The following is a 25,218-nucleotide window of genomic DNA, read 5'->3' as shown; positions in this document are numbered from 1 at the left end:
TAGCTTTAACGTATAAAAAGGGAAACATTTAAGACCGGTTTCCCATCCATAGTTCTGAACCATAGGAACCACCGAGAAGGAAGACTGGGCCCTCAGTAATTCAGCAGAAAGAACTTAAGCTTTATGTAGCAGTTCTAGAAGGGAACAAGTGGATTCACGGAATGTCAGAAATGAAATTGCAGAGAAAAAGATGAACCCGAGTCACGTGATTCAGTTTGATTGTTTTACTTGTGAAATTCTCTTGGTGCAGAGACACATACCAACTTTTAGGGAGTTGGGTCAGAGAGCAGAGCTGACTGCAGAATTTCCAACATTGCTGAATTAAGATGAAAACATTGTTTCGATCATTTAAAAATATGTGTTCAAATAATGATGGTGATGATGATGATGAAAGCTCATTTGAGACATTTTACTCTTCAGAAGTCTAGGAAGGATTTTTAAATGTGCTATGGAGAACTTGAAAATACTATTAAATGTTAGAAACAAAGTCAGATACTAAAAAGATTGCTTTGAAAATTTAGGCTGATGATCTATCTTGTAATTTTTTTTTTTATTATTATTATTGATAAGATTCTGGAATGTTTACTGAGAATTGCCTCTAATAACCCCTTAAATTTGAAACTTGGAATTTAAAAATATATATATAGTATATCATATATTTAGAAATGGGGTAGTGGTTAGTATTTAGCCTCACTAGGATTATAACTCAGATTTCTAGTCATCACAAGACTTTTTTCTTAACCAAGCATTTATTAACATTCATAACAGTTACGCAGCCTGAGAATGGCACTTGGGTATTGAAGACACATCTGCTTCAGATCTGTGGAGTGTGTCGTCACCACTGGGTTTTTCTTCATTTTATTTGTTTTTGCTTTATTGTCCACTAAACGCCTAATAAGCCTGTTAAAACTGCCCTGCGTTTTGTGTCACTTGCAGGTACTGTGGTCTTTGGAACTGGGTCATTGGATTTCCGAGGAACCGTTCGAACTTTCTGACTCCTTCCCTGCAGCTCCTGTAAGTCAGACATTACTTTATGATGGAAATATCTTTAATTTGGTATTCTCAGGAAATTATTATGCTAATATTATGCTATAGACTCAAGTTTTTACTAAATTAAGAGCGATCGTGCCCATAACTGAAAAGACGTATTCATAGAACTTAACGCTTTTTATCAATTTATTTGTGAGAACAAATGTGAGAACATTCTGCAAGAAGTTGTGAGGAATACATTCTCAAAAAATTTTAATTATAGAAGTCCTCAGGATTGAGAAAAATAGTAAATCCTCGAGAAAGTAGTATTATATCCTGTGTACAGCTTTAAAAGATAACGCTGTTGACTCTCGGTAGAGATAGAATTGATAGGTATAAAAATTGTGGTCTGCTGGCATTACGGTGTGGTCTTTGTTTCGGCGTTTTCCCAAACTCAGCTTCGACTTTACTGACTTATAAGTACTCCAAATGCTAATGGAAAAGTTCCAGGTTCTAATTTTTTTGAGGATTAAGTAATAATTTAGTAGGTAATTTTGCATTTACTTGGAAGCAGAAACTGGCTTTCATTTCCAAAAATATTTACTGGTTTGTGACGGTTTATTCTTTTGAAAGATTAATAAGTGAAAGATAAATGGTGATTTTTATCTGTGACCAGTATTCGTGTGTTTTTGGTTGTTTTGAGTATGTCATGTGACTATTATATGACAAGAAGTTGAACTCTGCCCCGAATCACTTCGATTCTCTAGGTTGTCGGGTTGTTTTGTTTTCATTTTTAACATTACTGTTTTGATTTTCTGTCAACTTTATAAATGTTTTCTTAAGGAGAGAAAAAATTCCTCTCAGCAAGACTTTGTTTGAAATTCCATGTAAGGAACTGAGGCGTAAAGTAAAAACACAAATGCCCCCTTTTCTCTGTCATAGGAGAATGTTTATAACCCTGAACAATACAGTATGGTTTATCCTTGAAATTCATTCAACCTGCATGCCCTGTGGTCTTTGAGATATCCTAGAAACTTTTGTTTCCTTCGGTACGGCCGTTGGATTTATAAACCCTTCTTACACGTACTAAGACAGGGAGCTTCTTGTGCTTGTCGAGAAGGCACGACTTGGTGGAGAAAGCTGACTTTCTGGCCCTTCCAATGTCCGTGAACTGACCCCAAACGCATAGCAATGTTAACTGTTCTGAAACTAAGCTGCGGGTGGGGGTGGGGTGGGCACGTAGGGGTAAAATAAATAAGAAAAAGGGAATGAAGGAACACGTGGTCGAACCGTAGAAGATGACAGGCTCGCGGTAAATGCCGGTTGCAGATTTGGCTCTAAGCTTTTCCTAGCGGCTGACTCGAAAGTAAATGTGTGAGAAATCGCTTCTGAATTATAAAGCCTCACACAAATGCTTATTAGTGTTAATGGTACTATGAAAACTTCAGAGTTAAAACTCTAGGAATTTAAGGTCTTGCAGTCCTGGGCTTAAATTCATGTTCTCAAAGAAGAAAAGTTCTCTGTGCCTATATGAATATGCTATAAACATCAGATTTTGTTTTTGTACTTCAGAACACTTTTTTTTTTCTTTTTTTAAGTTTTCTGGTAGCCGTTTAAAAGAAATCTTACCAATACAAACTATTTTTTTCCTTAACTAACTTCGGGGGTGAGTCGAGCTTGAGTAGTAGAGCGTCATACGTGCTTTAACTGGGAGGGTTTTCTCAGCCACTAACTGCAGCCTGTAACCTAGGACATATCTTAGCAGAAGCAGGAAAAGTCCTCATGTTAGACCAGTGCGTGAAAGAGAGCGGAGTCTCTTCATCACGAAATTAATTTCTTCATCACGAAAAATCAGGATTTTCCTTGTCACGAGGCACTATCTGTTGTTTTGGAATCAAATTACAAAATCGTAAATATTATCATAGAAGCTAATGTAGTCATCTCACCTAATAAGTTATATTTAATTACTAAAAATACCTTCATATTTAATAACCAGGCAGAAAAAAAAAGAAAAACATAGTACACTCTTTACATAAACTGAAAGAACAGATCCTGGAAATTTTCACCATAGAAACTTGAACTCTATATTTGAGCATTAACTTAAAACTAAGCTGGCAACACATAGGTAAATATGCTGTTTTCAAAATGAAAACTTAAAGCACCTAGAGGAGAAGCAAAAATGCATTAACTATGTTTTTCCTTCTCCGAATATTAAACTGCCAATAACCACTTCTCCGAAAATCCCTGACTATGTAGTGTATTTGTATGGCTTAGAGAATGTTTTCTTCCTTTTAATTAAGATAGCGATGCTGAATGCAGGACCTGTGGATATTTACACGATCTATAAACAGTGCTCAGCAGAAGCAGTTCCAGGGTTATCTCCGCCCTCCAGCCTCAGTGTTCTGTTTTCCAGTTATTTACTGATGAACTCGCGCCTAGCACTCCTGGCTGTGACAGCAACGTCTGTAAATCGTCAGTCTTTTTCGCAGGCTTAAATTCATGTTCGCAGAGTCGCTCTACCAGGTCACAGGGGGAAGGTTCTGGCTGTGCTTTGGTCCGTCGAGGGAGGCAGGTGTGCGTGGTGACGTCTTCGGGGCCCTCCCTGGGGACGCCCGAGAGCAGGCTCTGAGGTGGCCGAGGGGCCGCACGAGGCCGTGTCTCGGAGCTCTGGGACACAGTCTATGCGGGCAGCCCCTCAGAAGTCCGCCGGCCGGATCATCATGGCTGTGGCCTTGAGCGAGTAGCCGGACCCCTTCCAATAGTACCACTTGATGCCGTTGAACTTGTTTGTGCTCTGCCTCTGTGGGTAGTACATCCCGTTGAGGTTGGAAGGGCCACAGGCATCGAACCACCAGCCTGTGGAAGCAAGACACAGAAGGGATTAGGGACCAGGTGGCCCCACCTGTCTCACCGGGAGGTGGAGACACCAGCTAACCCACTGGTCACCCGCACATTCTAAGCCGGCGGCCCTCCTGAGCGGGGCCCTCCGTGCTGGCCCGTGTTTTCACCAGCTTCCTCCCCGATTCTGGCTTGTGCGATGTGAAAGGCCAGGCGTCCATGGCAGTGACAAAGAGGCCCTCCCCCCAGTCCCGATTCGGGGGTCCAGCCGCGGGGGGTGGGGAGGGTGGAAATGTCAGAACTGGAGCAGTCGGTGGCCGCTCCCGTCCACCCAGGATTCCTTCCCCATTCTGGCAGTGCGGGGTACGAAACCCACCAAAGAAATGCTTTTTGTTTAAAATACAACCCCCAGCTTTAAGTGCCCAGTGGAGCCAGATAAAAAGGGAATCTTGAAGCCCCAGACCCAGAACGGACATTCAGAGCTATAGTGGTGCTGTCACCAAGGTGCAGCCGGGGGACAGAGGGAGGGGCTTGTGGCATGGCACACGGGGTGGGGGCACGTCCTTGTCCCACCTGATGGCGAGGCCTGGGGCCCTGGGGCCTTGGCCCAGGCAGGAGCCCGCCCGACGCCTGGGTCTGCAGTAGGGGCTTGGCTTCCATCCACATGGAGTGAGCTGAATAAATCTGAAAACATCGTGTGGGGAAGGACATGCACAGTGTGCTGCCATTTACATAAAACTTTAAAATACAGAAAACGGCCGCAGACTGATTATTGATATCTCGTATGTAATAAATAAATAGTGTGAATGAACCTCACTCGTGATTAGCTTGGCCAGGTACTGGGGGAGTGGCCCTAATTGTCTTTGGACGTTATATTTCTTTAGAAAATACTCTGATGCTACGTTTATACGATGTTGTGTTACATTATCCAGTGCACTGCGGTCACTAGTTATTTCATCCAAGTGCCTGAATTTTTTCCTCATGGTCACAGCTCCATGACCTGAGTTGATTCAGATGAATGTCAATTTGGTAAGACGTTTGTGTGTTTTATTCAGAATCCTTCAAATATTCAGGATCCTTCAAATATTCAGGAACGTTCCAGATTTGTAGATCTGTCCATTCTGGAGCCAGTCCTGACTTCGCGGTAGAACTCACTGTCCTGCAGACATCTAGCTGGCCATGAGGCCAGCTGATCCGTGGCCAGACCCTGCGTCGGAGGCCGAGCCCCCCACGCGGGAGGGGACCGCCTGTCCCGGTGGCCGCGGTCCTCCCCAGCCCCTGTCCACCTCCACTCTCAGCCCTGAGTCTTGATTCGAGTAAATGAACGTGTCGTCCCCCCGGTTATTAACGTGCCTCTGTTCTCGCGAGCGAACAGCTGGGCTCAGTATGGGACTGACAGGCCGGAAAGAAGGGCTGGAAACATTCGGTCCCCTCGCCCCTCGCCTTTCCCCCTTTTTGTTTGCTTTAGAAAGGATTATCATGGCAGGACGAGGGCGACGGGGCAGCTCTCCACATCGATGTACTAGCTTTCTCCCGTTGAAATAATTACCGAATGATTATGTCTAATAAGGAAGACCTGTGTTGCAAACTTATGTTTTTACATATAAATGTATTATCTAAGGAACCAAAGGATTGATTTTTGTAACAGAGCCTAATTCTCTCAGTATTAATTTAAGGACATGAAAGTTTCTGAATTTCAAATTATTTTCATAAATAAATCCTTCTGACTGTAAACAATTCTTAACTGAAGTGCAAACACGTGATAAGCTTGGGTGTTTTCCGTGGTTTTGCAGTACCTTTTGTTTATAAAGTATTGACTGCCCCGGCCCTTATTGAGGGTGTCCTGGGTGTGTAATGAATGACTGTCCAGCAGTCCCGCCAGCGGCCTGCACTGATGAGCCTGCCAGCTGCCCACGTGCCTTCGCGGTCACCGTGCCGCTGGCAGAGCTCTCATTTCTGTTCTAAATCTTTCGGTGATTTTAAGAACTAACTAGACAGTGTTTCTCAGATGTATTTTCGTCTCAGGTACCGTTAACTGGGTCCAGCTGTTTCATGTTTAAGCTTTTAGGAACCAGAAAGCGTTTCTTAGCAGCTGGTTCCTACACTGCAGAGCCATCTCGCCACTTCGAGGGGCGGTGGCAACGGGCATGGCTCCTGGGCATGTTTCCTTTTTTAAAAAAAGCCGTCTGACATGAAAGGCAAAAAACAAGAAGAGCCTGAAAATAAAGGCCGTGATTTAAAGCGGACAGTCATTCATTTTAATTGGAGCACCAAAGAGGCTATTTAACTAGTTTCTACGTCTTTTAATTTGCTATAAGTGGACCCCTCAAAAAAGGTGACTGAAAGTTCCTTGTTTAGTAATAAATTATTAATTGGAAACATTTCTGTAGTAAGGGATCTACATCACTGTTTTGGTTGACATTTGGAATATTTAGCCTTTTTACTAAAGCAAAATGAAGTTTAGCCTCGTCTGACATCTGATAGCGAGCACAAATTCGAGGGCTTGCTGAATGTCACATGCCCCCTTCCTGCCAGGGGCAGGCCCCGAAGAGACACAGCTGGCCTGCTGACAATTCCTTTTTTTTTCCTGCTTAGAACTCAACAGCCTGAAAAAGTGAAAAACAAATCTCACTCTACCGAGCAAGCATGTCTATTTATGAAGTGTGGACACTGTCACCCATCGCAGGCAGAAGCCCAAATAGCCAGCCTTTCACTCTATCAGATTCTTCCTCGCCAATATAAACAGGAAGAGAGAGTCGTCTCACCTCCTGTGAGCATTTGCGAGCACTTGCAAATGCATTTGTCGTTGTCTGCATCCTTTGTGCTAAAATCATTTCCTGGTTGGCTTATGCTGCTTATTTTGCCGGCTGTCCCTGTAAGTCCTTTAAGGTGAATCCTGTAAACATGCAGAGGGGGGAGAAAAAGAGTGTTAATTGTCTCAGGCTATTGATTTGCCGTAGTGGAAAATTTTTCACAATGAAGGATTCCATTCTACAGAAAATTAGCACAGTGGTGTGTATGCTCTGGACAAAACAGTTGTGCACTGCTATAAACAGGAACCAGCTTATCATCAGACCCTGGGCAGAGAGGAAGGTTTCCACGAGACCTTCGGCGCGGATCACTCGCACACGCTTCAGCGGGGACTTTGGGCCTATAGTTTATTTTCCTGCCGCTTTCAGATAAACAGACAAGGGGAAATAGCATGCGGGGAGCCTCTCCCCAGGTCCGCAGGCACCGTCCCCATGGAAATGAGCATCTTGAGATGCCAAACGTTCTTTCCGTGGTGGGGGCGAGCAGGCCGGCGGGCAGCGAGGAAGGATTGCTGGATTCGGAGCAGAAATCCACAGAACGGCTGCTTTGCCTTGTCTCTGCCACATGGCAGTAAACCCGCTAGACACTGGGAAAGGAGTAAACGTACTATTAAGTTAGACACTGGACAGTGGCCCACACGTTTAGAAGTCCGGCTTGCACCCGTGACCGTGTGCCAGCGAGGAAGGCAAGGCGAAGGTATGCGAGAGAGCCCGCTGGCAGGCAGGTGGGCCCCGTGTGGCTGAGAGCAGGGCTTCATGTGATGCCGTGCGGCCGTGCAGAACGTGACACCACAGTGTCGGTGCATGGACATCGAGACATCCCATCCTGGGGGCCCTGCAGTGTCCGAGGGAGAACAGTACTTTCAGCCGCCCAGAACGATGCTCCTCTCTGGAACACCTGCTCACAGTTGCTGGCCCCTACCTTGGGAAGAATGCAGTCCCCGAGAATTCACGTTGGAACCGAGGGCGGGGAGGGGAGGAGCTGGTTCCCAGGGCACTCACTCTGCCAGGCCCTCTGACGGGTGTGGGATTCAGCCCTCACCAGCCCGAGAGGCAGGCGTTACCCTCGTTTTCACATGTGAAATGGTTGAGGTTCAGACAGAGTTGCTCATCCAAAGTCACATCGTGCACCTGGCCGAGCCCGGGTCGGCCGGGATGCGTCTCGCTGCGCAGTCGGGGTACCAAGCCTGGCGCACAGCGTCCCCCGGCGACAGTGACGGGTTACTGAGAAGTGGATGCGAGAGCTGGCCACGGAGCACGTGAGATGCGGTTCCATAAAGCACCGGTCCTAAGTCACTTCCGTGCGGATGGATTAGACTTCAAACGGTTTTTAATGTTACAGCTCTAGAAAGTTCATCATGAGGCATTGAGTGAATTTCTCCCTTTCTGTGTTATCCTCCTGCTTGGAGCCTACCCCAGCCCCCAGCACGGCCCTAAGTGCCCGCTGCGAAGCGTGTGCGTAAGCACTGCTCGTCGCCACTGGGAGCTTGAAAGGCACGGGCTTTCTTCCAGGCTCTCCTCAGCCGTCACAGGTGGCGCCACCGCACATGCTTCCCCTCCTTGTCCTTTTCCCTCTCCCGTCTCCTTTGAGGGAACTCAGTTCTCGGGGACTCCTTAGATTTCCCCGCAGGCGAGCGGAACAGCCGTCTGCTAGAGGTGTGTGCTTTTCGATCCTTCTATTGTATTGAAAGTTGCTTTCTTTTAAAATTCAAGTATTCTTGCAACTGCTGTCATTTGGTATCAGTTGCCTTTGAGGAACAGCAGTGGAGGCAGAGGTGATGACAACGTTTAATGATTAAATCTCAGTGTTTGCATAGAACTGCCAGAACGTTCGTGAAAAGTGACCGATTTTTAAGGTTTAAGGTACAAATAGTTTTTAGTTTTAGTAAAAAGAACCACATTCTACCGATTCCTTGTAACGTGTATTTTCCAGGTTTCCAACATTTGGGGAACATTTCTTTAGGATAAAACAACTGAGCTGCTATATACGGTTGATATTCTGAAGCATCTGTAGTTATTCCAAGTCTTAGTCACATAATAGCCCTCTTATCACATTGATATGTTTTATTAGGATAATAATTTTTTTTTCAGTGTAATATCTGTCTTATACTGCCAAGTAAATTAAACTGAGCTTTAAACGAATGTGTACTTTTTTAAAATGGCACATCCAAAGAATGATTACATTTCGAAAGAAATATCTGTTAAGAACCATCTCAGATTAAAATATTTTTATAATGTCAGCATACAAGGGTAATGACCCATTTTGTAAAATCTTCTTATATAAACAGTCTAATCCTTAATTTTTGTATTTCTTTTTTCCTTTTTTTTCTAAAATTCCTCTGTTGTAGATTCATAACTGTTGCCAGTTGGAAAAATATTTAGCTTGGAGGTAAAACAATGACCAGCCACTTGTGTCTGAAACTTCATTGAAGTTTTGATCCCTCTGGGGTCCTTTTGGAGCTGCAGTGGGGCCCCGACACCTCTGTTTCCCTCATCTGCCTTGCAGCCTCTCTGGGAGGGCTCTGCTCTGTCTGTGACGAGGACTTACGGACTATATCTCTGACTTGTTAGAAGCCCTGTTAGTGTTTACTGTACGTTATCTGTTTTCAAAACGTGCTTCTGAATTTCGATCCACTGTTTGTTTACAAAACAGGATGCACTGGACATCATCCGGTTTTCAGGTACTTGCCCAGGCCAGCCGACTGCCAGCCCCTTTCTCTGTACTGTCCATCGTGACCCTCCCCAAGGAACCAGCTCAAGGACCTTGAGATTGCATTTAGATCTCAAACTATTCAGATCTTGGAATTCCTGTTGAGCAGAGGGTCTGAGCTGGGCGCTCGTGAGGTTGAGATGGGGCCGTAGGCCAATGGCGCCTCATCTGTGTTTCTGACGTCAGGGTGGGCCTTTCTGCACTCACCGCCAGTCTGTGCTCCGTAGACCCCCGCCGGCCATGTCGGCGCCTGAGCCGTGCCACCGTGCCCCGTGGGGCCCGTTCCCGTGGGGCCAGCCGGCACAGCATCTCCCACCTCGCTCCTCCCCGTCACACGGGCACTTCGGGGTTCCTCTCTAGATAACAGCACACACTCGTGCCTCTCTGTACGTGCCTGATGGTGCTGGGGCATCAGGGTCCTGGTCTCTCGGTCCCGTTGCTGCTGTCTCGTGGCGTGTGGGAGCCAGGAAGTCACTCTGGGCCAGGGTCACTGCCTGTGCTTTCCTCGGAGCGGCCACCATTGGTGCTGCCAGGGGGTGGGGGCGGGGGTGCGTGCTAAGGAAGCGGAGAGCCAGTTCTTTCCATAGCAGGGGGCAGAGGCATCAACTGACCAGCCACCCCCTCTCCCCCAATTCTGGCACCTCGAAACCCGGCAGCACACCCTGACTTTGGGAAAAAACATAACAACTGAATGTGTCTAAACGGCAAACATAAAAATTTGACTTTTAAACTTTGTGGAAGGAAACAGTGTATCCATCTGTGATGATACTGTCCTGACGTCTTAAGTAGGGACACGGCACCCACGCATTCCGCAAGTAGTTGTCAAATGCCCCTTACCTGCCAGGCAGGGTCCATCTGTGCTTCGAGGATAAAGAGCAAACACAACAGACAAAACACTGTTCTCGTGAAGCGTCTCGTATTGTGAAAACCAAAGTCAGAACTTTAAAACTAGAGAAACTTACCTGAAGTCAGCAAAGAACTCTTAAGACTTCAACAGGACATTTTTTCCATTTAAGGCAGTCTAAGAGTGCTTAATACAGTGGGGTTCTCTCTTTGTGGAACAATCACCCAAAACGTGCTTTAACTTTTGTCACTCACACGATGTCTCCTTACCTGTAGTTGAGTTCTTCACCGGAGAGAGAGAAGTGCTCATACAGCGAGTGAGCCTCGTTCCCTTCCCAGTCCGTGAGCCGTATTTTGAGCATGTAGCGTTTCTGATTAGTCACTTGGGAAACAAACTCATTTCCCAGCCAGTATTCACCAGAAGGGTTCCCAAACCCCTGCAAGCCAAGTTGTAAAGTTCAGTTATTGCATTTATTTTTTTTTTCTTCGTGTATTTGAAATCAATAATCCCCATCAATTTAGAATGGAATGGCTATCAAAAATTCAGCAGAAATTCCTTCCCTTACTGTAAAAATGGCGGAGTTGGGGGGGGGGCGGTCTTCCGTATGAGAAAGTAGAGCTTTAAAAGGTCAATTTTAAGAAGTAAGCTGCTACTGGAAGAAAATTAATGTTACAATAATGAGAACGACTTGGGGAACTGTGAACAGAAACACCAGCACAGACGGCCAAGCTTATAGACGTGCGAAGCGCTACGGAGCAGCCAGCTCGCCATCAGCTGCCAGACCCGCCACCGTTAAAGGTCAGCCCGGCGCCCACTTCGGCTTTGATGTGCGGTTGACATTACATGGACCGGACTGTTCTGTAGTGGAGAGACTGAAACAGCCGTTCAAAAGAACCCTTCGGTTACAAGAGAAAAGTCCTAAGTCACTGGTTAGTTTGGGATTTTAAGCGAAGGTTCTGCAGATCTCGAAAGATACTTTTCACAAAGAAAATTACTTTAAGATGGTTGAATGAATATTCATACCACTTTATATTCTTTCCAAGTCTTCTGAAAATCAACACTGCCATCTCCACGTCGCTGGATGACTGTCCACCCGCCTCCAGCAGTTTCCATGTCGCAGTAAGCCTGCCGGAGAGAAGCGCACGGTTACTGCTGCCTCGCGTCCCAGTGGGAAAAGCAAGGTGAAGGCGGGGCGTGCGCCCCCAGGGTCTTCCGAGAAACAGATGGTTTTAAATCGACGGAAAGCCATGAACTGAAAATGATGAAAAATGAACAGGCACGTAACACGACGTCTTGAGGAAAGTGCGACTTGCTCGTCGTCGTCATCTGTTCTAGGCTAAAGCCCCACCCCCGTGGCTGAGCCAAAGACGCCGCTCCTCGGAGGTTCAGTGGGAAGGACACGGCTCGGCAGGCGGACCCCAGACCGCTCCTCCCCACCCCACAGAGTCCATCGACCCGCGTTCACAGCCCTGCACACACGTGTGCCAGTCACCCGTCCCTGTCGACCCTGCGGGCAGCTATGTAAAAGGGACACTCCCGTGGGGCGTCCAGACTCCTGCCGTGGCGTGCCGTGCCATGCCGTGGGGCTGTCAGGCGGCCCTCCCTGTGCGGCCCCGGCCCGGTTTCCCGGCTCAGCCCTCAGCACAGGGGCCCCGGGGCCCCGCGCACCCCGCGCTGCTTCTCTCCCAGCTCCTATTCTGCCGTCGAGCTGGCTTTAAACTTTGCGTTTAAACTTTGTTCAGGAACACGGAATTCTTTCTTGGACTAAGAGCATGCACGCTCAATTTCAACTCTGCTGGAGGTTTATTATGAAATTAAAAACCCCTGAAAATAAGATTACATAAATAGTTGTAAATAACGAGATTATAGTAGAACGAAAATGTTTTCCAGGAAGTTAAGATGAATTTCCCTGCAGCGTAGAAGGCAGTGACTGTGAACGTCAAGGTTCAGAACCAATTAGAAATAGTCTTCCTTTGTTCTTGTCCATGGTCTTTTCGGGAGTCACGGAGAACATTCTGGCAGAGTGAGTTTAACCGCGAACCGCTCCGCACTTGAGTTAAAACCCTGGAGAACGAGCGTTAAGAAGCCGGAGGACGGGCTGCTCGTCCGTTCAGGCGCTCGCGGGCGGACCCCCTCCTCCACCCAGGGCTCCCCCAGCATGGGCCACCTGGCCATGCCTCCCCCCGCCCCCAGGGTCCTCGCGTTTGGGAACACAAGATCCATTACAGAAAATTACATTCGTTAATAAACTACTTTCCCCCTTTAAAATTAATCGGACATGTAAAGTTGATCCGCGTCAGGTGACCCGTCACCGTCCCCCAGCGACAGCACCACCACCGTCGTGAACGGGCACCGTGCTGGGCCCGGCGCGTGCATTATCCAACCTCCCGGCCGCTCCGCGGTGATACGTAATTCCGCACTTTTGAAAGGAGAGATTTAGTAAAGTTAGATTAATTTGATCTGTCATTCAGCTACTAAGTGGAATATAGGATTTGAATAAGCTCTCTTTAATCCCTAATTCTGTAATGTTTTTCTACCACGCTCTGCTGCCAAGAACAGAGAAACCCAGCGCTTCTATTACTAGGCCAGAAGTCCCTCAACACGGCTCCAAGTTGAAATCAGTTCACAAATAATACTTTCCTCATTTGCCTGTGGTCCACGAAGTGGTCAGCATGGCTCACGTCCATCATGTCCTTTTAAAAACCCATTTGGTAAACTAGCTGAATAAGCTGCATTGGTCTGGGAAGCCGTGTTTGTATGAGAGCTTAATTCCCCCGGATCCTAAATGGCATCCCAGCGGGTGGGCAGAACTGATCTGGTCCTCAGTGAGCCTGTCCTTGCTCCAAGGACATGTGATTCTTTAATGTCAAAATCACCGTTATGAAGTCACTGGTGTTTAGATCAGAGTCCAGACTCCGAATGGCTGAGGTTCACTGCTAGTGTGTAAATGGCTGGACCCATACCATTCTCTAACCCCATGAGGAGCAATGACGAGGTTATGAGAACATTTTCTTAATGTTACTTTGTCCAGATTTTAAAAAGAGGGAGAGAGGGGGAGAGTTTATGAAAACCGAAATAGTATGGTTAATCGGGTGCCGAAACGTTCAGAGAGAGTTCAAATCGAGTTATCCCCATAGCCAGAAGTACTGAGAGAAAACGATGCAGCCGACGACAGCAGAATCAGAAAAGCCAATATCCTCAGAAAACGCCGTAGCCCTCCCCACTCAGGTCGCAGCGGTGCTGAGGGCCGTCGGGCCTTGGGACTGGCGTGCCATCGCGCGGGTCAGCGGCCTGCTCTCTTGGCTACGGCTTGATGTCTCCCAGCAAGTAACGCTTGACCTAAAGGCTATGCTTCAGCTCTGAGACTTCAGAGAATGACCGATTAAACAGCAAAGACAAACACGAACATGAGGAAAGAGGTATCCCGTGAAACGAGGGAAGGAAGGGGACTTACGTCTCTAACTAGCAGGGACCTCACGAGCGCGTCCCGTGAATGCCACCTTGCAGTGTCTGCCTTGTACAAAAACCCTATGAAGTTTTCAAAACTAAAGTTGATATATTTAGGCCCTTTGGGAGAAGATCTGTTAAGTGTGCTTTTCCTGAATTAGATGAAACAGGGCAATGGGCAGTCACAGTGACAACTCCCGTTTATCGAATGGGTGCTAAGTACTAGGTCCTGTCCATTGTCACCTCGAGTCTGCTCTGTGAGAGTAGGGCTGTTAAGCCACGTCACAGATTAGGAAACTGAGGGCACACACAGGTCAGATGACTTGCTCAGAGGCATAACTGGCAGAGCGAGCATTTCACCTTCCTCCCCCCGGGTCCGACTGTGAATTACGGAGTCTCAAGTCTGGAAGAAGAGCTGGGCGCGCCTCGACCTGGACCGTTTATTCAGAGATGAGAAACTCGAGTCAGAGAGACGCTGTTCTCTGCGGGGGGCGTGGATCATTTTCACTGCAGATGTTGAAAAGCAATGTAAATCCTAACGGCTCCAGCCCCGACCTGACACTCAGATCGTCCCAGAGTCCTGTGCTGTTCTGTCTTCCTGCAGAACGTTTCTCTGGGGCCATTAGGTCGATATCGGGCACTGGGGTGGGGACATCGCGCTACATCAGAAAAGCACTTAAACAGCAGCAGGGTGGCACTGCACAGCTGGCGATCGTCCCGGATTTGTATCAGCAGCAGGCACACGCCAGTCATATCCCCTGTCCTCCCGCCACTCCGGACCCCACTGTCCCTGCGCCAGGAAGAGACCGACGTCTGGTAGCAGACCGTAGCCCACGGGGAATGGCCGTGGGATCCGGAGTGTTCATCGCTCCCTCATCTACGACAGACCGGGTGTTTCTCTGCCCGAATGCACTGCGAGGGCGCTGGGCACGTTAACTGGTTTTCCAGGTTGATTTAAAGCAGCGCGAATGAATTCGATTTTTTTGGAGAGTACTGTCTTGAGTAACACATTTGTCTTAAATGCATAATCAAGCTGTGTGTTACTGTTTCAAATCCCACGCTCTAAACCCTTAACGCTTATGTTTTTAGTGTTTCCTCATTGCTGTGCTGAAGGTCATACTGAATCAAGGTGGTCATACTTCCAGGTGTCTCTAAAATTTCCATTTTGATACAGTATTAGGTGCCTTTTCTATAAGTGTTTATATTCAGTGTGTAGCTACTTTTACAGTTAGATGCAAACACATTTATAGACATTCGATATATGCAGTCACACAATATTTAGATAATGATCCTCTTATAATATCATCCTGCCTTAATCAAACCTCTAAGAGCAGCCACATTGAAATATTCTCTGGGGAAGTGATTTTTTTTGTCTCATCTGCAGCTCAGTGTTCCTGGGGGTCCCTGACAGCCTTGTAGCAAGTCGACAAGGTCAGAACTTTCTATAGTGCCCTAGGTGCTCCTGGCCTTCTGCAGCAGGCTGGCATTGCACTGGTGGCCCGAGGCACTGTGGGTGAAGCTGCCAATGCCCTGGGGCCTCTAGTCTCAGTCACATACTTGCAACGGGGCGGGGGAGGGGGCGGGGAGCCACTTGCAGTAAAATGTTCATTCTATTCAACCTCTGCTGCCAGGCGCGTGTGTTTCTGCTGCGTGATGGACGGGAAACGTGATCGATCCCGTCGCACCCCGGTGTAGGTGTGAGCAGAGTAAGCCTTATAGAGGGGACGGAAGACCACGGTTACTTGCAGTAACGATCGAAAGACAAAGTATGGTTATTTGAACTCTGGTGCTGGAAGGTACTTTCTTTAAAATTAAGAAATGAACCTCACGCTTCAAGCAAGGCAGCCGACGGTGTGTGACTGCGCCCAGGGCGAGGAGCGCGGGACAGGTGGGCAGGCCAGCGTCCCCACGTTGGTGGCAGGTGGCAAGTGCCACCTGTGCCCTGCACGGAGCTGGGACCTGCGGCCCAGGCGGATGTGTGGCACTTGGGGCCACCGGCCGGAGAGGGCTGCCGGCCACGCCAGGAGCGAAGCGGGGACACAGACGTCTCACCTTGGTCTCCTGCGTGGAATTGGGGAAGGTCAGCGTGTAGACGCCGCTGGTGGCGAGGCCCGACTTGAACGCTTCGGCGCAGTCTCTGAAAACAATCTGCTCGTCCTTGGCCGCGAGGGAGTGCTTAGCTGCTTCAAAAAGAAATAGGAGAGCTTTGAGGTGGCGTCCGTGAAAAGATACAGGTGACTATTTTGTGATACGCTCCTTTGGGGAGCTGTATTACATTTGAAGTATTTACCTATATTTCATCCGGGAGACCTACCCACGCGTTGGTCCCTAGACTGGGTGGTGTGGGTGTCACAGGGGGACAGGGGGACGGAAGCCCGTCTGCCATTCTCTCGGCTCTTTTCTCCTGCCAGGGTCTGGGCTATGTGATTTTCTCTACTTTGGCTCATCAAAGCCGACACCCCACACCGTCTTGGTCCCTCCAGACGATGTCAGATGATTATCTTTCCTTTTTTATGAAGCTGAAAAAAATGTGCTTTGTCTAAAGTATAAGAGTAAGACTCTGGTTGGAAGGCACCCATTGCAAACTGGCAGCCCGGTGTGAAACCTGCCACTTAGCATCACCATTGTGCTACTGTGTTGGTCTGTTTCCTTGTTTCAGTGTTTCTGTTAAAGTTGGGGTAACTGCACGACTCAAGATTGAGAACCCGTATCTTAGGGCATGACAAATATCTCAGCACGATCCATCTATAAAGTGTATCTGGGTCAAAGACTGCAAGCTGAGAGGACATTATGAGATAAACCCTAGTGAGAACTAGACCCAATCTGTTTAAGAGAAGCCTTAACTAAAAACGCCACAATGATCGTATGTCACATCTCTGAGCAATGCCCGAGGATGCGGCCCTTCTCCCTGCCAGTATAAGGAGAGTGGAAAGCTAGAACGAGAGTAGAGAAGGCACAAGATATTTCAGGATGTGGCGGAGTAGGGAGCCAGACTTTCTTGAGTGCCAGTTTTATGCTATTTAAAGTATTATTTCATCTTTGCAAAATTTTTCCCACTTAAGAAATTAACTTGCCCAGCCTCATCTATGTAATTGATGGAATTAACTCAAAGTAGGCTCTTTGACACCCATGAATCAAAAGTATGTTAAGGGGTGTTTTGCCTCAGAATAATTAATGAGTATAACCATCCCCCTCCCCTCCCCTCCCTCCTCTTTTTTAATCGGTTCTATATTGAGACCCTATAAAGCTTTCATATCAAATAACGTAAGAGAAATAATGCCTCCTTCCGAAAGATGATAGTGTTTAGACTTTCGAGAGTTCCACTGACTGAGGACGATTAGAACTGAACTTCAGACGGCCTGCGCAGAGCAGAGCACTCACAGCTCGACGTGGAAAGCATGGTCAGCAGGCTGTGGACGGTCTCCATCAGGTCCTGCTGCTGCTTCTGCAGGGCGGAGTTATTCACCGTGGCGGTCACCAGCTGTTTCTCTAGTTCTTCAATGATGGAATTTTGCTTGGAGACCAACACCTGCAGCTGGTCTTTCTCTTCTTTTATGGACTGAAGTTGAACGACGTGTTTGTCTTCCATGTCTAGAACTTTCTTTTCTAGGAAACTTGGAGAGGGAAGTCGTTCGTTAGTGAAGGGAGCTCCGAGCACCATCAAGGCCAAGTGCTTGACGAACATCTAATCACCCTTATACAAATGTTTATGTTTTTTGTTTTTTTAAATTCCTGCTTCTCCAAGGCACTCCATTAAGATGGTAGAAGAGTTATAAAGTAAAAGATGTTGCCACAGCCCTGAAGAAGCTCTCAGGCGTGCTGAGATGCCTAGCTAGGTCGCTGTGACGCAGATGCGACATAGATATGAGCAGAAAATACCCCGGTGAGAATGCGAAGTCCTCAGTAGAAGTTACCATGTGGGGTGTGTTCGAAGAGCACGGTTTCACTAGAGAGGAACGGGGGCCATAAGAGGCGTCCTCAGTGCCGGGAGCACACACGGGCGAGTGGCAGGACCCCGGCCGGGCACCTCCTCGCAGGGCGACCTGTGTTACCTGGGCAGGCTGTCCACTCACAGGGTCTCAGGTGCATATCTGAGTGAAATCTACCTATAGAAATAAATCTCTGTCTAAAATGGAGGCATCCAGTTAGATCTCTGGGCCCCTTCTAGTTCAGATAATCTAAGCCTGTCGTGCCTTTTGGGGGCAGTAAAACTTTCTGAATCGTTAACCCTGCAAACACCGTTACTCAGCCAGGAACGGACTACCCATGAAAGGTCTAACCTTTAAGCATTCACAATCAATATTAATAATTATTCTTAGAAAGTCAGTTGCAGGTCTTAAATTTATCCTAGCCCCCTGGTCACTGTCAGTCAGTTAGGACAGTTAAGTATATTGTTGTTGTACCAAGTCAATAAACGACCAGTTACTATAACAGACATTTGTATTAGACTTTCGTCAGTTTTACCATATCTGTTTTCAACTGTCATGAATATTTTTCTCAATATCAGCTAACTTATATTTTAACTTGTAAATCATTTTCATTAATGTAAATACCAAGATGACTTAGCATAAGCAGAAGGTAACCTAAAAATAAATGCATCAAGCTTTTCCGTCTCATACCTAAAATTATTTCTAGGGCCGTCAGGCAATTTGCCTTAAAATCTCTCCAACAACGCTCGACTTAAACAACCAACATAAAACATACGGATGTTTTTAAATCACTAATCCATACTGCTTTCAAAACGATGTTGCTGAAGTTTGTTACCCAACTGCGTTCTGTTTTTAATATTTATTTATGAGGAGGCATCAGAGAAAGATGTGTGAACACTCAGGGAGAGAGATTTAAAAAAAAGAAAAAAAAACAACTTATTTCTCCCAAAACTCTACAAGTATAGCTGTAGAGGGCAGTCACCCCCTGATCTAACAGATCGTCTTCAGGTTAAATACAAGCACGTATTACAGACGTAAGCCCAGAATCAGGACTTCCCAGATGACACCAGCTCAGAGTGGCACCCGTAGTGGGCACGGAGCGCCGAGCACTGCCAGTAAAGCCTCAAGGGGTCTCGGGGATCACTTCTGGAGCAAAATGTAGACCGAGACCCCTGACTGGCTTGTAAGATCAAGTGAGTGCGTTGCAGTCAGCATTTCTTTAATGAAAGGAAACTAAATACAGTTAAGCCTTGAACAACATGGGTTTGAACTCTGGGTCCATTTATATGGGTTTGAACTGCAGGTCTTGCACCCCAACCGCCCCACCCCCCATGTTGTTCAAGGGTCAAATGTAAATGGGAACAAACAGATACGAATAGAGTGTAAATTCGCAGCAGGAACTTGGCGCACTGTGGCAAACCCCGTGGCCAGCAGTGAGAGGTGGCAGAGGAAAGGACGCGGGGCCTCGGGAAGCACGTGCGTTGTCGGAAGCTTCGCTCATGAGCATCTTGGTTTTCTGATACAGGATGATCGATTTGGTCATTACCATAAATGCTGTAACTTTATATTCACGCAATTCACGGCCAGTTGAGAAGTGCGGGGAAAGACCAAGGCTGAACCCTGAGTTTTTATTGCCTCTCTTCAGAACGGGACAGTGACAATAGTAGCACTTCCCAGTACCAGCCATCACTATGCCAATGATCACAGCTTAACTGAACTGGTACAGATAGTCCCTAAATTACTTATTTGTTCTGAAAGAAGAAAAAAAAGTGATAACATAAAAAATTTATAGTAACTTACAGCTTCAGCTGGCGAATCTGAAAGTGCCGTAGTGGCAGTTTTCAGAAAAACGGTCACCCTAATAAGTGCTTCAACGTCACTCGAAGCTATTCCATAAAGAAAGCAGTTGCACTTTGAGGGAATAATGGAAGGTAATTTAAAATTTGTCAAATCGCGCGCCACACTCACATATTTGTGCAATGATGTTCTTGCACATGAAATCTTAATCTTGTCAACGCTTGAGGCACCTGAAAACACAGCCTGCCAAATTTACCGAAAGATGAAGAATCATCAGCACAATTTTCTTATTATTTATTTACTGTCGTTGATGAAAAAACCTTATTTTTGTCATTTTGATTCCTGTTTGTGAAAAAAGGGAATGTGATTTCTGCAGCTGCTATAAAGATGATTCTTCCTGCGGTTATGGATTTGCTACATGTGGTTTTTATGATAAGGCAGCTGTTAAAAGTTGTATCTTTCAGTGTCTGTACTATGGCAGTTCATTCAAAAACAGCTCTGAGCTAGATGTTTGCAGTCCAGGGTCTGGAGCGCTACTGTTCAAAATCACATAAAATTTTAGTTGATTGGTTACATTTGACAAGGTGGTTTTATGGAGAAAGTGTGATGTTTAAATTTTATGTCGTACAAAACTGGACTTGAATGATTGGAAAAGTATATCATTGGTCATCATAGATTAAATTGGGAGAAAATGTGTAGCATTTAAGTGAAAAAATGTGAAGGATTATATAAGCAAGAATAATCAAGAAATAAGCAAGCTTCAGCGTGGGACCACTATTTTGTACATTATAAAGCTTTAGCATACAAAAAAATTTCACCAAATCATGGATGGTCAAAAAATGTAGTGAATGTTGATTTTATTTTAAAGTAGTTCAGGCTGACTGTATGATAGGTTTGCTTCTGGTAAGTGAAAGTATAAGCAGCGTGTCTGAACTCAGGAGTAGGATTCACACTTTTTTAGGCAAAAGGCAATATGAATTAACAAATATTTACAAAGATGATTATTTGGGTGACATAAATGACTGACTTAACTGAGAATTTTAGCATCGTGGCATACTAAATCAGAAACCTAAAGAGTGGACAGTATTCACTACTACAGCATGTTCAACAAACTAGACATCTCCTAGGTTTCTCACAGGCATTATTGGCAAGCGACAAAAGTTGTTGTCACCCAGGTCCCGTATGTCCCCAACATGATGGCAGCATGTCAAAGAGAGCACCATTAAATAAGACCCTTTTGACAAAATGACATTAGAGAGATTGTCATATCTTAGTTATTGGTCTCAATATTTATTTATTACTTTGCAAAAGAGAAAAATTGAAATATGAAAGAAAAATACTTAGATTAAAAATCCATTTGCTTTTTCAAATCATAAATTAATAATGAGTTAAAATTGGTACCCAAAGAGCAGAAAGAATTATTTCGGCTTAGTTCTCGATTAGCAGAAAATAATGATGATAAGACAATAAGTTTATAGTCATTTTTGGTTGAGTAAAGAATAATTTAATCGAAATTATTTCATTGTGAAACAGAAAGAGTATGTTGTTGTTTAACCTTTCTCCGTATCATGTGTGTGTCTCGATTAGAAATAATCAAGTATGTGAATACAATCGTCTTTTTATGTCCTCAGCTGGAATTAACCTCTGAAAATCATCCCTGTCCATCACCTATAATTCTTGTGTTTGTATTGGTTTTCTTGAGATTTTTCTACATTTTATTTAAATATTGTTACAGTCATGTTTAATATTAACTTTTGTTTTTACTTAGCATGCGTTTTAGGCATAGGTACTTCATTATGAAACGATGCAAGTGTAGTTTTCCTGCCGTAGACCGCTTTGCATTAGAAAACACTAAGTTCCCAGAGAAAAGAAACTTGGCAGAGTGAGTGTTAAAACGCCGAGGCCAAGTACCTCATAGACTAACGTGCATAACACAGACGGGCGTGGAGGGCCATGGGAAGAGAACCTCTAGGGGGACAGGGCGAAAGCGAAATCCAGGACCGCGCCAGCAGCTGCATGCCACGCCAGTCTCCAGACCCCCTCCCCACCTTCCCCTCAGATCCTGATCCCTGTGCAGCACACGGTGAGAAACCTGTCATCTTGGAAGCCAGCTTATGCCGAACAGTCACATGAAATCGGCTTTCATATCTAGAAAGTGTGCAATACTGGATTACAATTTTTTTTTTTTTTTGCTCTTTTTATTACCTGTTCTTATCTTGCAATTTGTTTATTTCGCTGGTCTGATCCAAAATCTGTTTTTCCAATTTGTTTGTAGAAAGGGAATGTTCCAGAAGCTGAAGTTCAAGTCTTGTTGTCTGATTTAATACCTAAATGTAACAAAACAAAATTCCTATTTATCATTTTTAAAATTAGATGTAACTTCCTTTTAATTAAGTTATCTAAATTATAGGAAAACATAACTAAGGTATTGTTTATTTACCCAAGTATCTTATTTTGGCATATTTTCCATTATCAGAAAAGTCTTGACTTCCTGGATTAAATCAGACTGTGTTTAAATGTTTTTTTTTCACCACGTCTTTATTTTGGAAAGTGTTTAATAGTTCTGGACAATGGTATTTGTGTCCAGTATTATGATGTTATTTTTCTTGTTTTGCCATGTTTTGTCATATCGTTTCATACAGTGAGACAAGTGGGAGTATAAAATGGTCATATTCAACATATCAGAGATTGTTGATAAATGACAAAAGGTTTCGCCTCTGCTCAAAACAAAATCCTATTCTCACACGTGTCAGCAGACGACGTGGTTACAAGTCACACGCCTCTATGCTAAACAGCTCATTTTAGCCTAGCTCTTCCTATTCGTATTCACTTTAGCCTTTTTTTTTTTCTTTCCCATTCCTCTTCTTTAAAAAATCGTGTCAACCGATTAGGAAACAGTAACACGTCAGTGTCACATGGGAGCTCGGTGTGGCTTTGAGGGCCGCGTGCAGTGTCTCTGTCCCCGCTGTGTTCCAGCAACCTTAAGGAAGAATTCTTTCGGTTTGGCGGCCTCTTACCCGGAAGAATCCATTACTCACATCCTCTGTGCCACAGCTATTCAGGATGTGATGTCACGTGTAAGTGTAAGGCAGAATGTTGCCCAGGAGTGAGGGTCTTTGAAAGAAGCATTGTTTGCTCGGGGTGTATGTCATTCACTAAAGGCTTGGCCGAGGCCTGTTGTGGCTGGATGCGTTCATACCTGGACACACTTCTGTGGATGAACAAAGGCATTGGCCAGCGCGACAGCTGGGTTAATATTAACACCTGGAATACAGACTGACCCACATCTCTGTCGGTTATTGCTGAAAGGGGCTGGAACCCCGAGTCTCTAGCTCCCAAAGGCTCTAACCTGAGCACAGTGGGGGAGAGGCGGGGAGGATGGCGCACAGACCCCGACCACCCAGAGGGCCACCTGCATTGCCTGCCCCTCACAAAGGCCTCCAGCTGCAGGTGACTGTCTCCAGTTCCGGGTCGGTGTTGTCTGTTGTCTCTACGCTCTGATCTCTGACCTCCAACCGTTGTTCGGTTTAATAGCCTCTGACAGGCCAGGAGAATCTTGCTTCTGATCAGAAGTTTTCATGTTTGGATTTAAACCTATTAAACACAGTAGCTGTTCAGCAAATGCCGGAAGCAGATCAGAAACAAAATCCCTTGATGTCCTCGCTTAGGTTCAGCTGTTTTAATATGTTCAGTAGGACACGACAGGCTGTTGTCTCTTCAGCCATCTTCCTTTTTCCTCTTCTCCTGGATCATGCGATACCTAGTTTCACAGCAGATTTCTTTAATCATGTGACCCAAAACTCATTAAATGCGAGTAAGACTTACACAGGGTGGAGCGAAGGTTTCCATCATTTTAACGCATCATACTTTTCTTATTACTGTGATGAAAATATAAGAAATGTACTTCCAGAGCATCTTCTGGATGAGCCTGATCGCCCACCGGTTTCACTATGAAAAGGTGGGGGATGTGACTTTAGCATCACCCATTTATTTTTTGTTATTGACTACAGATATATCGATACATTTACTTTTAAATTTTTATGTGTTTTCATTTTTAGCATTTATTACCTCTTGGGATTACAATTTTCAGTACCTTGTTGTGATCCACTGTGTAAAAATTTATATTTTTCCTAAACTGTTCTAATACTGTGAGAAAATTTGGTAAGCAAATGATATCTTATTCTGTCCTCAGATAAAGGTCTTTTATTCTTCTCGGGCCTCCCTGCTGTTTTCGCCGCCTTGTCCAGCAGTGCTCGGGGAGACGTGACACGGCACCTGGACCTCCTAGACGTGGTCACAGGCGGAGGGCTTGTGGTCTCCCTGACCGACCTCTGGCTGATGTCTGTTTTTAACCGAAGTAGCAAATCAGAATAATACATCGTGGGGATTGTTTAACAATTAAATCTACCTTTTTTTTTTAATCCTTGTAGCATTCCTTGTATCTCAGAGCAGGAAGATACGAGCTTTATTAGCCGGGATTAGGGACCAGTGAGCTGATTCCCCAGGGCAGAGGCCCGAACTTGGAGCACCCCTGTACATTCCTCCAGCAGTGCTTTTTCCACCTGGACGGTTCTTCTTGGGTCACATGTTGTGTGTCATTTAGCAGACTCTGGATGAATTTTTTAATGTTTCGCTGTTTTAATGTCTCGCAGTTATTCTTTTAATGTTTTCATATTTCATAGTCTTCTTTCCTATTACCCAGTAGCTCATAGAATCTTAAAGCTTAAAGGGAATTTAGCAGTCAGTCCTCCACTCGAGTTTACATTCAGAGCTGCTGAGGCCCAGGGTAGCTGACTGCCTTGCTCAGGTTCCTTGACCCAGTTAAGGGCGGGACTAGAACCGTCATGGAACTCAGGGCTCTTGGCTCATAGTTAAGCTCCCTCTGTGCTGCAGCTGCCGCCGCCGACTGTTCTGTTTGCTTCGTTCTCTGTAAAGTCATAGACCAGATCGTGTAAGCTCATGCCGTGAACAGTCTTAACGGCTCTTTGAGACGCAGGTTTTCTCTTAAGAGTTAGATTTAAGGACAGTTTCCAGCTCTCTGCCCAGTGCTTTCCACCTCTCCGTGCATCACAAAGTTACGGACTTAGAAAGGACAAGGACAATGCAGAGTCTAGAAAATACCGGTGCGGCGGAGGGGCATTTATCTTGTCGTCAAGTGTGAATAAGATGAACACGATCTGAATGCCCTTAGTAGACTAAATGTAATTTAACCTCAGCACGAAAAATGAAAATATATTTACCTATTATAAATTCCTGTCTAGCCACAAGTTCTTAAATTATCGGTCCACCCCGTTTTTCCTGCTGTACTTGACCTTTCTTTGCCATTCCTTCCTTGGAAACGTGCAGCATGATTTTGCAGCGGGATTTACCTGGCGGCCCGTGCTCTGTTTCGTTACTCACTTGGGCTTCGACGTCGGTCAGCTTCCGAGTCTGCGCCGCCGTCTGGTTGAGCAGGCTCGTCCCGATCTCGATCATGACGGCCGTCTGGTTCTGCACCGCGTTCTGCTGCATCTCCACCATCTCCTTCTTCATGTTGTCCTGGATGTAATTCTCCAGCTGGAAAAGGACACGTACCGGAAAGACAGCCGTCAGATGGCGGGGACCCTTATCCCTAAATGTTGCCCCTCCCTTTAAAAAAAGTCTACCGCAAGACCCGGACCTTGCTCTTATTTGGAAATGTTTCTGGTTTTTGTTTGTTTTGATCACTATCAGTAAGGTGCAGTGTGATCTGGCAGCTTAGCAACATCATGAGCGGAAGACAGACTCGAAGCCCGGCCTGCGGGGAGCAGGGGCGCTCTGAGGCCGCGGGGGGCGGATAGCGGGCAGCGGGAGGATGCGGGGTGCCGCCAGGAGGATGCGGAGTGCTGCCGGGCC

General features: G+C 45.8%; 2 protein-coding genes across 12 annotated transcripts in view; one reads left to right on the top strand and one right to left on the bottom strand.

Moving 5' to 3' along the window:
* Positions 1-25,218, top strand: part of MCPH1 (microcephalin 1) — a 194,589-nt gene that overhangs the window by 78,199 nt on the left and 91,172 nt on the right. For 10 of the 11 annotated variants that reach the window (XM_025049003.1, XM_025049005.1, XM_015591822.2 and 7 more), the window contains exon 12: positions 937-1,014. In XM_025049003.1, the coding sequence (XP_024904771.1) occupies positions 937-1,014 (78 nt within the window). Of the gene's footprint in view, positions 1-936; positions 1,015-11,214; positions 11,272-25,218 lie in introns of those variants that run through there. The other variant, XM_015591823.2, reaches the window with a different exon arrangement.
* ANGPT2 (angiopoietin 2) overlaps positions 2,225-25,218 on the bottom strand; it is a 50,375-nt gene continuing 27,381 nt past the window's right edge. The window contains exons 2-9 of the mRNA XM_006914968.2: positions 24,745-24,900; positions 21,550-21,671; positions 17,000-17,232; positions 15,671-15,801; positions 11,195-11,296; positions 10,441-10,607; positions 6,573-6,703; positions 2,225-3,825 (exon numbers count right to left, since the gene is read on the bottom strand). Coding sequence (XP_006915030.1) covers positions 3,665-3,825; positions 6,573-6,703; positions 10,441-10,607; positions 11,195-11,296; positions 15,671-15,801; positions 17,000-17,232; positions 21,550-21,671; positions 24,745-24,900 — 1,203 coding nt within the window. The 3' untranslated portion in view covers positions 2,225-3,664. The remainder of the gene's footprint in view (positions 3,826-6,572; positions 6,704-10,440; positions 10,608-11,194; positions 11,297-15,670; positions 15,802-16,999; positions 17,233-21,549; positions 21,672-24,744; positions 24,901-25,218) is intronic.

The sequence above is a fragment of the Pteropus alecto genome, unplaced genomic scaffold, assembly GCF_000325575.1.
Source record: "Pteropus alecto unplaced genomic scaffold, ASM32557v1 scaffold35, whole genome shotgun sequence".
Lineage (NCBI taxonomy): Eukaryota > Metazoa > Chordata > Mammalia > Chiroptera > Pteropodidae > Pteropus > Pteropus alecto.
The sequence above is the reverse complement of the archived record's forward strand: the minus strand, read 5'-3'. Positions and strand labels throughout refer to the sequence as shown.